The 13,661-nt window shown below is 37.4% G+C and overlaps 1 protein-coding gene across 1 annotated transcript in view; it reads right to left on the bottom strand.

Moving 5' to 3' along the window:
* LOC111515897 (uncharacterized) overlaps positions 1–3,511 on the bottom strand; it is a 258,991-nt gene extending 255,480 nt beyond the window's left edge. Inside the window, exon 1 of the mRNA XM_074177477.1 lies at positions 3,138–3,511. Within this exon, the coding sequence (XP_074033578.1) occupies positions 3,138–3,204 (67 nt within the window). The 5' untranslated portion in view covers positions 3,205–3,511. The remainder of the gene's footprint in view (positions 1–3,137) is intronic.
* Between the last annotated feature and the right edge of the window lie 10,150 nt (positions 3,512–13,661).

Raw genomic sequence — 13,661 nt, 5'->3', positions numbered from 1 at the left:
GTCCATAAAGGAGGTAGAACCACTATTTACGAATTATGGGCAACAGATGGTACTGGTCTGGAGATATTCCCAGCAGTTATGGCTAAAAGAAGATTCCGCTTTTTGATAAGATGGTTACACTTTGATGATGTCGATACACGTGAAGAGAGCAAAAAAATGGACAATCTTGCAACTATTAGGGAATTGTTTGAGGAAGTGAATGGAAAATTCAGAAATCATTACTCGCCAGGAGAATACGTCACGATTGATGAAATGCTATTAGCCTTCCATGGCCGATGTGTCTTCCGAATGTACATACCTAATAAGCCTGCAAGATATGGAATAAAAATATATTCGCCTGTAGATGATAGGATGTATTATACGTTCAACATGGAAGTGTATACAGGAACCCAACCAGCTGGACCATACCAAGTAAGCAATAAATCTCTTGATGTTGTTGTCAGAATGACAGAGCCCATCCATGATAGCAAAAGAAACATCACGATGGATAATTGGTTTACCTCTATCCCCTTAGCACAATCACTATTGACTGATCATAAATTGACTGTCTACTATGCATCATGACGATAAAATCGACGAAAGTACTAGAGATGAAAATAGGCCGGAAATGATCACTCTGTATAATGCGACAAAAGCGGGGGTAGATTGTGTGGATCAAATGGTGGCATCAAACGATGTATCAAGAAATACCAGGAGATGGCCAATGACAATATTTTATTCCTTACTCAACGTCAGTGCAATGAATTCGTTAATCATAAATGTATAGGACCAACAATAAGGATATGGTTATCACAAAAACAGGAAGGAGAAAATACATGAAACAACTAGGAATGAGTTTAGTTACGGAACAGCTAAAGAGAAGAGCTATTGACAAACATTTATCAAGAGATGTAAGGCTGAAAGCTGCGAAGTTTAGTGGACAGAGTTTGGTTGAGCAAGCAGATCCACTACAAGGAACATATCGAAGATGTGTCTTTTGCCGAAATCGCAAAACAAGATTTTTCTGTCACATCTGTAAGAAAATGATTTGTATGGAACATTCCAAGCATACATGCCCAGACTGCGCTCACTATTAACGTTCCGAATCCATGTACCACATAATTTTTCTTCACTTTGTATATTTTCATGAATTTTCTTTTATGTTACATTTTATATGTAAAACATGAAATATATCGAAATACTTGTTTTTGGTTAATAGTGAGAGTAACAATAAACATAATTTTGCATGAACAGTATCAATTCAATTCATTTAAAAAAGATAATGATAATAACAAATGTGTGTGTCTCAGACCCAACCCGTCCTTTCTTGGTATATTTTTTCACCCGTTTACTTAAGGGTTAAATAAGCTTGAAACAATAACGAACGAAAAATACTATTATAATTGTGAAAAAAGCGTGGGCGCTTTGTGCCATATTTTTTTATATATCAAACACCCGTCGCTTTTTCCACAATAATACTAATATTTTTCGTTCGTTATTGTTTTAAGCTTATTTAAACAAATATTTTTAACTTTTTACTTCGATGTTCTTTGAAACTGTTTTTTATTTTTTTAAATTATATTTTTTTTGCATTTCAGTTTCATATGCTATGAAAGCTTGTTTTTTAGTTTTTTTAAACTTTCTAATCATGTTGGTATACTCATCTCCAACATATGTTCACAATTTCCGCTGTTTAGCATGTTTGGTTTGTTGGTGAGAGGCATTAAAATTTTGCGTGTTCGGAGATTTTCTGCTATCGAAAAAACAGGAACAATGAATTTGCATCAAACTCTGTGTGGAAACTGGAATCAGGTGCTCAAAAACAGTTGCGATATTGACAGTGGCATATGTTGATTTTACTCTGAGTAAGAAAGTTTACAAGTTGTACAAGCTTTTCGCAGAAATATGTGTTTGGCGATGCTCAACCTGGACTTCCCAACACGTCAACTGTCAATGAAGATATTGGAAAGTGAAGAAAACTATTATGGAAAATCAAATATGTTGCTGAGGATGTTGGCATATCGATTGGCAGCAAAGTTCGTTCCAAAATTGCGGAATTTTGACCAAAAAAAAAACGTCGCATAAGCATCGCTCAACATCGATCCAAATTTGCCTAAAATAGTTATAACTGGATGAAATACTACTGACTCGTTTGTTCACTTATTCTACGTCCAATAAATCTATCGAACCCACGTGGTATACTGACGAATTCCTGGTGAAAATAAGTACGATGTGATGAACGAAAATCAACACACGAACTTTTTTGCTGTCCGATACCGTTTTCTTTATCCTTCTGTTGTCATTCCGAAGTATTTTTCCAAATGGAATTTAACCAGACAGAAGCGCAATTGAAACCACAGCAAACAGCTCAAGCCTTCAATTCCCCAAAATATCGTGGTCTTTTTAATTTTCTCACCCAACTTAGTCATTCATGCACAAGGGTGACTGAATTACAAGGGATAATGGAAACGATACACACCAGCAAATCAGCACTCTACCTCTCAACACGTTTGCAGGAACACATACCCGATCGTCAACGAGCGGAACAGAAATAACAATCCCTTCTGCTCGATAATTGTCCAGATTCTCGAAATCGTCCCATTTGGACGAGTTTTTACAATATCTGAGATTCTGATAGAGTTAGATTTGTTAGAAATCTGAACCAAGGTTCAGATTGAAACAATATTTAGTATGCTTTGTTTCATTGTCACTTTTTCACAAAATGTGTCCATGGTTTATAGAGAGATGAAAACGTTTTGTACGATAATTTATGTGTGTTGATTTATTTCTACGATGGTAATGAAATTATTGAATAGAACGCCTCCAACATTTTTTTGAAAGTGCGTAAAATTTCAGTGGAAGTTATCTGAAAATAGATGTGAATGAAAAAAATACCTTATAAATGAATACCTATTTAAAAAAAAAGATATCATCATTTCCATATACCCGTTTCAACTTCATGAGATCATTCTCATGTGCCATTCAGGCTCGTTTCGAAGTAATAATAACAATAATCGACTTCATCCAACACGAGAGATATAGGGTATCTTATTTGTTCCCACATTAATCGAAGACACACCTAAGGCTGAAGGTTGAAGTGTCAGTTGAAGCTGTTTGTCAACTTGACCTAAGTGTATCCACTAATTGAAATAACTCACCAGTAAAAACTGCAAACCAAAGCACTGCAAACAGCTTCACTTTCGTAAAGAGTAAGAACATTTCCATTTTCGCACCCAAATCAGTCACTCACACACACCGGCAGATCAGCACTCTAGATCTCGACACGTTTGCAAGAACACATTTTTGACAGTTGACGAACAGAACATGAACAACAATTCATCACGTTCGATTATCGCCGTGATTTCAAAATTGTCCCGACGTTTAGATTTTCAAAATCGGTCGTCCGCGCGATTTGTTTATCACCAAAACAAAGTGTGGCGTCCTGTTGCGGGGAACATCGCGAGGAAACTGCCAGAGGAGGAGGCGATAACATGCGCGCATTTGTTCTCTCCTGCTACTACTCGTATTCCTGCTGCTGGTCGAGACTCCCACTTCGGCCGCGAATTTGAAATCCCGCTGAAGTGGACGAATCGGTAGGTTTTCTTTTTCAGCGCTCGAGAGGTTATTGCAGGTGGATGAGGTTTGGATGGCTGGGTTTTAAGTGATGCGACAATCGGATGTGATTTTCAATAGGAACGGGGGCATATACAGGGCGTTCAAAATAACCAGAAGATTCGCTTATTTGTTAGTAATGGATAAACTAGAAAACTATTCAATAGATATGTGGGGGTAAAATGTATTCATGTAAGACTTAATTGTGAGAATTCCTTTGGACAGTTGACGAAGAAATCATGGAAAGAATCCACCAACTCTTTAGATGAATATCTGATGAATTAACTGATAACCAATTTATGAGTTAGAAAACATATTCAATTGAGGAAATGAAATGAATTTTGTTGGGACATTCAATAAATTTTCAAGATTTTCGAATCTTATACTTCCGGAGCACAAAAAAATTAAGATTCAAAACTTTGCCCCCAAATATAATACATCTTAGTCGTAGATGAACTACTGTTCCCCTGGCATAAGATGATTCACGAATTTGGAACTCTTTTATTCTATGGGTAAAGTTTCTTCTGGTTTTACCAATATAAAGTTTCGAGAAAAAACCACCTTATACAGAATACACTAAATACATTGACATTCAACCACATAATATGAGGTAATGAGCTTGATGTAATGAGCTTGAGGTCAGTACAGAAGATGCTCCAAATGGTTGCCTTGAACCTCTTGACACATGAACATCCTATCCGATATTTCACGCCAAACATTTTCGAACACAATAGTTGAAGTAGGTTCAGTTTCGTACACCTTTTGCTTCAAATAGCCCCATAAAAAGAAGGCCAAATGTGTCAAATCTGGCGAGCAGGCTGGCCATTCTGTAGGACCTTGATGGCCAATCCAGCGACCAGGAAAAGTGTTATCCAAATAGTTTCTCATTTGTCTGGATTAGTGTGGTGGTGCTCCATCTTGTTGGAGTACAATATCTATATCGAATTCATTAGAATTCGCTTCGACGATTTCACTGATGAGAGGGTCAACAGTGGTTTCCAGCATATTCAAATACAGCTCCCCTTTTGAATTTTGATCGATGAATAGAGATCCTGCAATATAGTTTCCGAATATTCCTGCCCAAACGTAATTTTCTCTGGATATTGAGTTGACGCTTTCAAAAAATAAAAGAGAGGGGACATTAAAGAAATGCGCTATATAATCATTGAAACCGTCTGCAGTTCGGAATCCATTTCAAAAGGGTCAGCAGCAACAGATGCCATTACGAAATTACCATACTCGGAAATCTTTCCACATTAATATGCGATTATATGAGGTTGACGAGGGTTCTTGCGTTTGGTCGTGTTGTTTCAAAATTCGAATTATCTGCATACTCAGGATCTAAAATCTAACGACACTCATATGCAGTATCATGTAGGAAATGTACACATTACAGGAAACGACTGAGAGAGTAATAGTCGATAAATGTAAGTTAGCGAGTGTGCGACGATTTATTCAACGCCCAGTGAATCTGAGAGAGCATATTACTCCTGACGAATAATTCGATAGTTATATTTATGGAGAGTTATTGAAATTGAAGTATCTGTATAAGAAATCCGTATTAGGCAAAAAATAAGAAATCGATTGAGATGTAACAGAGTAGACTTATAATAAATAATATTGACCGAAAAATCAAAATGAAGTTGGAAACAAGAAAAGTCGGAAATGTATTAAAAAAAAAAACAATATTCAAAACTACCGATTTATAACCCTGCTATCCAACTTTGCAAATGCTTTTGAGATGTGCTTGTACAACAGAATCTTTCCTGATGTTGAGAATTCAAATTCAAACAATCAACATGGTTTCTTCAGCAAAAGATCAACAATAAATAACTCAATGTGCTTCACACAATCAGTTAGTAATGCACTCAATAATAACCTACAAGTAGATACTGTCTACACAGATTTTCCGAAGGCGTTTTACAAATTGGATCATGACATTCTCATCAATAAACATCACCAATATGGATTCAACTCCCAACTCTTGAACCTTTTCTGATCATACTCAACTGAACGTATTCTATTCATAGATTATAGAGGTCACAATTCGTTTCAGTTCATTGCTAACAGTGGTGCCCCTCAAGGAAACAATTTAGCACCTCTGTCATTCTCACTCTTCATTAACGACATAGGAAACAATCTCTCTAGTAATTTCTTACTCTTTGCAGATGATTTGAAAGTTTTTCGTCCCATAAAATCAGAGGAGGACTGCTTGATAATACAAAAAAAACTTGACTTTTTTAGCTTTGATGTACTGAAAATAATCTTCCCCTCAATACAAACAAATGTAAATACTCAAAATATACTCTGAAACATGATTACTGCATAAATAACACACCTCTCCAAATGAGCACTCATCAAATAGACATTGCTGTCACATTTGACCGTAAAATGAGTTTCTCCATACACTAGTACACAATAACATGCTCAGCCAAAAGGATGCTAGGGCTCATCTATCGTAACTGTAAGAAATTTCGTACCAGAGATAGTTTTTCAACTCTTTTCAATGCATACGTCAAATCTCGGCTGGAATATGACTCCCTGATATGGTCACCCATATACAATGTCCACATAAACAAAATCGAGTCCATACAAAGAGGCTTCATGGAATATATTACTTAACGAAGAGTTTTCCCTGAACAAGGCATCAAGGCATTCAAAACCGAAGAACCTACTGATCTATGATTAATTGAATAGAACTGGCTGATACTTGCTGAAAATCCATATTGAAAAACTAATCAATACAGTTTATTTACAATAAACTGTATTGATTAGTTTTTTTTACTCTATAATTTTCATTTATGAACTAGTGAATAATTTGATTGATTGTCCCGAACTATCCTTCTACTTCAACTTTCATGTTCCACGAATCAATTCTAGGAAAACTGACTTTTCATCTACCAGATTTTAGAACAATTCTACTTTGCTGAACACAAATGCTGACAAATCAAATCCCAAAATGTTTACAAAAGACATATGCCACAAGTAAAACATCGTGACGTTGTATCCGACGTGTATGAGTGACGTGAATGACAAGACGTAAATTTCTTCATGTTTTCTTCAGTTTTTGGAGTCAATGTTCTCCCTTCGATGGCCAGTCCATATCATGACGATATGAGATAGCAATTTACACCTTCGAATTAAAACTGACCTCGTGACTACGTAATGTGAATAACACCTTTATCATCTAGAATCATGAAAGAGGCCCTCTGAACCTTTTCCTAGACCACTTGAACGCTCAACACCAAAGCATCAAGTTCACCATGGAACAGGACCAGCGGAAAGCATTCGTAGATGTACTCATCGAATGATACGGTGCTAGACTAACCCACAAAGTGTACCGAAAACCCACGCACACGGATAGGTATCTGTATGTACTAAGTATCCAATCACCATCCTGGTTAAGAGAGAGAAATAATCTCCACTCTAACGGAACAAGCTCGTAAAATATGTGGAGCAGAGCATCTAGAGGAATAACTGAAACATCTTCAAATGACTTTAAGATCAAATGGTACCCAAGATCAACAACGCCATGAAACTGAAAAGTTTTACGGTTCAAATCGGGGAGAAGGCTCAGATGGTTGCATGTGCGTATCTACCTCATTTCTATTAGGTCACTGACACAATTGGAAAACCCATGGGGAAACACAACATCAAAACGGTTCACAAACCACCAAGAAAGTACAGCAAAGCCTTAAGTCAGCTACATACAAAAGGGATCCACTATCAGCAGCAGGGTTTCATCGCATACCGTGCAATTGTGTAAAGGTATACATCGGAAACACTAAAAGATACATGGGAACAAATTCGAAGAAGCATGAAAGAAACTGCAGACTAGTCCAGAAGACAAATGTGAACCAGAATTGGATATGGAATCTTATTCTGAGATATTCAGGAAAAGCAAACAGCATGACAATATATCTTCAGTTGGTGATGACCTATAATTGAAAATTTTCAAATCGGATTTGTATTTTTTGCAGAGATTTTCCCAGGGGCAACTTTCAATCACATCTTCTCTCATCCAGTTTCAGAAATGAGGCACAACTTTCTAATATTCCTTTCTAGATGTTTCCACGTCGTATACTCTCTAGAAGTCCGAGGAAAATTTGAAGTGTTATGTACCATCTCCATTTCGACTATATTACCACCTCGTATCTATCGTAAGAAAATGAGTTGGAGTAATACAGGAGAAATTCTTGGCTCATTGCGTATGCTTGACACATGACTCGCGGACCTATTGATCACTCACCACACGGTGTGGTAAAATTCATTTAGACGACCGATTTCGAGTTTGACAAAAGTGTTTTTATTCATTTCATTCAAAAAAACTAATCAATAGAGTTTATTCAATGATTTTCACTATAAGGTTTTTACAAAAACCGCGACACGTGTTTCACTATACAATAGCTTCTTCAAGCATAACTAAGAGTCACTTATCTATTTGTATAAGTTGTGTGAGGGATATCTGAAGGGGAGGTTATGGATATTTCTAAGGATTTTCCTCTCGGTTCTTACTATTCGATGGACTTGTCTTTGGTTTAGGGTACAGGAAATCGTGGCTTTGTGGTCCACGATCGGTCTTATGAAAGTTTTGTATGTGTGTAAGAGAGTCTTGCTACAGCATCTACCGAATTTGCCTCTCAGTGATTTCAGAAGATTTGCTCTTTTCCGGACTTTGTCCAGAGGTTCTCTGAAGTCGGTCTCCCAGTTGAGGATACTTGTGAAGGTAACCCCCAAGTAGGACACCGAGTTTTGGAGGTGGAGGTTCTCTCCTAACAGTCTGAGGTTCAAGTCGTTAGTGTTGAGTTTGGGACAAGTAGTGGTGTTTGGGTGTCTAAACAGAATTGTTTGTGTTTTGATAGGGTTTATTTTGATTCGCCACTTGTTGCACCATTGGTCGAAGTGGCCAATCATTGTCTGGGCTTTTGTTTGTAGGATGCGGGTACTAATTGCGGATGCGTACAGGATAGTATCGTCCGCGTATTGCAGGATTTTTTGAGTTATGGGGGAGTCGTGCACATAGATTAAGAATAATGTGGGAGCGAGGATAGAGCCTTGGGGGACTCCGGCTTTAGGAGTGAATGGAAGAGATAGTGATTCGCCGACTTTTGCGCGGACTTGTCGGTTGGTGAGATAGGAAGCGACTAGTCTGATGAAGTGTGGTGGAAGATGGATTTGGATTAGTTTCCAGATCAGGCCCGCGTGCCAGACCTTGTCAAATGCTTTTTCTATGTCTAGGAGGATGGCGTCAGTACCAAAGGAAGAATTGATGTTCTGGGTGATGTGTGTGTTTAGTTCGACTAACGCATTTTGTATAGAGTGTTCCGATCTGAATCCATGTTGGTGAGGAGGGATGATGTTGTTTCCGTGTATGAAGAGATTCAATGTTTGTGATTAATCGTTCTAGAAGTTTGCATATGACATTTTGGAGACTGATGAGTCTATAAGAGTCTGGATTTGTATGGTCTTTGTGGGGTTTTGGGATTAGGACAGTATTTGCCTGTTTCCAGGCAAGTGGGAAGTATGCGTGTACTAGACACGCGTCCAGGACGTGTTTTTGGGAGTAACAGTATATTTTTCATTTTACAAGAGAGGTGCTTCTTCCGCACAAGCTGGATGTTCACAATCAATTATCCAGCGCCTAAATCTTTGACCTATCTAAAGCTTTTGACATTATTGACCCTGCGGTAAACTATATGCAATGGGTTTCAGAGGTATCTAGCTCCGAATCTAGTTGTGAATTCGAGCAAAACAGTGGTGATGCAATTTTACTATAGAACGATTAAAAAAATTAGACCACTTGTGGTCGGGGTAGGAAAAGAGATTATTGCATAATCAGACAAAACCAAATTTCTTAGTACGGTCATAGCAACATGTCATGTCAACATGTCATGGGAGTCAAGTATAGCTCAAGCGAATAAAAAAGTCAATTCGGGGTACTATGCTATTAGACAATTGAGATCGTTATTCAACAAAAAACAGCTCCTAAATGTTTATTTTGCCCTTATATACTGTCACATCTCATATAATATCGCTGTGTGGGGTTGCTCCTCCAAGCTTCATATAATTTTTGTGTCCCAGAAAAGGGTTATACGACTAATATCCAAATTAGAGTGCCAAGAGTCTTGCAAAAAAACTTTTGTTGAAAATGGAATCATGTGTGTACCATGTATATATATTTACAAGTGCATACTAGTATTCAAACAATATTCACACGATCACCATCGAAACTCTGAAATTCATTCGTACCCATCGAGAAATAGTAATTTGATAAGGCTTCAAAAACACTCTTCATCGTTTTTTGAAAAGTGTCCATCTTTCATAGGTGCAAAATGTTTCAATAATCTTCCTGTAAATATAAGAAATGAAAAAAAAAATTACAAAATCTAACTGAAAGAGTTCTTGATTAACGGTTGCTTTTACAGTACAGCAGAATATTTGATTCGAAATGAGGACTGATAATATAAGAGTTGATAATGAAATATGCTTTGTGAAATTTTCTATCTGTATTTTTGTATGTCATATATATGTAAATGTGTGCGTGCATATATGTATGCATTTTATTTTCCATGTGACGTATCCTATATCATTTTGTGATCTTGAAGGATTTATTGAACATTATTATTATATTATAAATTGTCGATGTGATGTTGCTGTAGGTCGTTTGAATTCAAAGCAGGAAGTCTAGAAGCTGCCTCATCCACGCACTTGAAGGTCGTTCAAGGTTTAATCCTTAGAACTCCAAGACAGCCGCGTGAAATTGGGTGTGAATTAAGGTTGTTTGAAGTCAAACCTAAAACATTACTCCAAAGTAATCTCGTCTTCATTGTATGACGTAGTTGAAGGTTCCCAGATGAAACACAATACACCCCTTTAAAGTCAAATTGGCTACGTTGTGTCGTGCAGGTTCGAAACTCCAAGAGAGCGACTTAAGTGGCTCAAGATCAGAGTCACCTTTTCGAAAAGTCAAGTCACCTTGTGTGCATCGTGTGACCTAGGTATATGTCGTTCAAGGTCAAACTCAAAACACTCGCTCAAAGTCAAGGTTGAGAGTGGCGTGGGAAGTTTCAAAATCGGCTTGAACCAACTACCCAAACTGGGGCTTCTATACTTCTATATAGTTTCTGTAGTGAAATTTTCGTTCTATTCCCATTCATCAGAACGATAGACTCCGTCTATCCTCAGCTCGTACTATTTCCATCTTCTGGGGGTTTGTTGTTCGTGGGGAGGGGGAACACAGCTGTTCAAACAAAGTTCATCATCACCTGGACGGTATTTTTGTGACATCATCAATATTTCAGTGAAGTTCGGTACACATTTCACTCCAAGCACTCCAGTGCTAACATTTTTAGCCGTTTTCTGCTTTGATACTGAATCAAACTTAACCGAAATCGTACTTGTGTTAGGAGAACGTCCACCCCGTACACAACTGAGCAAAAACAAGTCCCATCCAATCGAAAGTATCCCACCAACAATGGCCGTTCTGGCCGTGAATCAAAGACCGACCGTCGTTAGCCAGCTCTCGATCTCAAGCATCGTTCTCACAACACATTTCCCCCCCATCGACTCGCTCGAGAGGGATCCTTAATTGATTACCTCTCATCTTATCTATTAGAGTTTCCCTCTGAAATTGAGTTGTTTGTTTTAATTAACGAGTATTTTTCAGAGGGAAGTGTCTCGAAAGGTCGGCCCGCTTTGTGTAAATTTACAGTTCAAAATGAGCGAGTTTCACTTGAATTGACATCTGAAGATGTCTTGAAATATATCTTGGAGGGTCCTGTTGATTCTAGAGGGTGAATCGTATCAGAAACGAATTATGGGTTCAATTTTCAGTGACTATCGGAAAAACCACCAACCAGAAATTTCATTGTTATGAGAATCTCGTGTTTTGAAGCAACTACAGTAAATTACATGGAGTACATTGAATCCTACACATAGCATTAATACACACATACATTGGTATAAAAACTGTATGTGAATCAAAGAACCTAGGCTTTCTCAACCGAAGTCATGATTCAAGGAAACAAAATTCGGGCTATTTTTCCGATGTGGAGGCCGTCAATTTTTGTTATTTCTTCCGGACGTTTTGCTAGCGCAAGTGGCAAGCTTCTTCAGTTATCTTCGATGACTGGATGTTACGGCTGCGTGAAGCGTATTTATGTTCTGGTATCTAGTATCTGTAGAGTAGGGAGGAGAGGTTGTAGACTCACGCACTTAGGCCACATGTGACCCATTGTACATCCTCCCGAGGAGTTGTCCTCCTAGGTCATCGTCCATCCTGTCCCTTCTAGAAAGATGAACAGATCACTAGGAGACATCTCCTTTATATCGGCATCAACAGTTCACGAAAGGCGAGTTTTCCTACTTTTATTTTCATTGTTCTCTTGCTAGCGACAATATAGGACAGTTTCTAAAAAACATTTATAGGGTTGTTGTACACGGAGCATTTTTACCCAGGGAATTGTGACAGTTTCTGTTCTGGTTGGTTATCTCCCAAGCTTTGGTTTAACCGCTCGTCTACATTTCAAGGATATTTTTGGTATTATGGTTCCAATAGGGCTCACTTGCCCAAAGTGTACACTCCACGGTTCAGCCCGATGAACATTTGATTGCACTCAGAGAGAATAAAGCTATCGTAGTATCGCTCCACTCATCACTCCAGTCCTGGTTGGGCTGGGATTCCGTACTCAGTTTTCAAAGTGCTGTCGCCAGACAAACAGGTTTTACCTATATATTTCTTATGCAGGGTAAAATTCTACCTTTTAAATTTTTAATTATTAATGTACATTCCATCTAGATACAGTCAGGTTGAAGTATATGTTTTTTGAACGAATATTATGTAAACCCCAACATAGTACTATGGGCTGGGAAATTAATTTCCTAAAACATCTTCTACCTAATCAATTAACCTCTCGAAGTATCTAATATTGAATATTATTATTAGAATTACAAGTCTCATTTCTGGGAACTTTTGCTCTGAACCATTGAAGAGTTATTAATATTAAATGTTTGTTTGTTTTACTATGTTTTATTCATTTATTGATTGAAATTCATCAATTTAATAACATCATATGGTAAAGTCTCTTATAGTTTTGGGTATAACAACTATTTAGTCATTACTCGGTTGCTCAACTTTGCAAGTAAGTACTCTTTGACATAGACATTTTGAAAGTTGCAGTGGCGCCCCTCCTATTTTTTGACCAGTCAATTACTGTACAATGATATACTTTTGTTTGTAAACGAACCCATAGTGCTAACCGACGAAGAGCTGCCGTCTGCATTTGGTCCTTTTCATTGAATAGAAAAAGTGCTGCAATAGTATGGGATGAAACAAATCCCCGAAGGGATCAAAGGTTACGGATGAATGTCTTCAATAGATTTCTAGAGATTCCTGAAATTATACGCAAATTCAGAATTGTCTATTCCCAGAAGTTTTTCTGTTGTTATTTAATTCTTTGTCAACTTTTGTCAATATCAGTCAGGTTTCTCAGTACTTCTACTCACGTCGTTGTACTGAAAAATATCGAAGGACTTCCTACTCATCAAATCATTCATGTTGTAGTGGGGATAATACTCAACTCAACCATGTTGGACTTGAGTATTATCTAACCTTAGATTTCATTATTTTCAAAGTAGATATTACTGAAATGGTTGTCTTCTCTGCGATCAAGGGTTTTGACTCAAAAGTGAATCGCTGATGTGATATTGAAACTGTACAAACTTGTTCAAATAGAGTTCGATTCATTTTTCGTGAGAAATATGATCACAAATCCTTCACATTGATGAATATAGGTTGAAATTCCAGAATACCAATAAATATTTTGAACAAACTGTTACGAAAATCAGTTTCTCACTGATATCTCTTGAATTTCAGGAGCTGGAGAATTAAAAGCACTGAATATTTTGATGGTATCGGGTAGTAGCGTGATGATCTTTCAACCGAAGTTTTATTATGTGCAAGGAATGAGAAACGTTCCAATAAGACTTTTTTGTCATCTTGGAAGAGCTTACGAATATTTTCTGGGAATCTCTTCAAGAAATATATTACTTGGAACAAAAAAAAACCATGT

Source organism: Leptinotarsa decemlineata, unplaced genomic scaffold (assembly GCF_025532065.1).
Source record: "Leptinotarsa decemlineata unplaced genomic scaffold, Ldec_3_MD MMD2_tig00002974_RagTag_RagTag, whole genome shotgun sequence".
Taxonomy (NCBI): Eukaryota; Metazoa; Arthropoda; class Insecta; order Coleoptera; family Chrysomelidae; genus Leptinotarsa; species Leptinotarsa decemlineata.
This window is presented reverse-complemented; position numbering and strand designations above follow the sequence as displayed.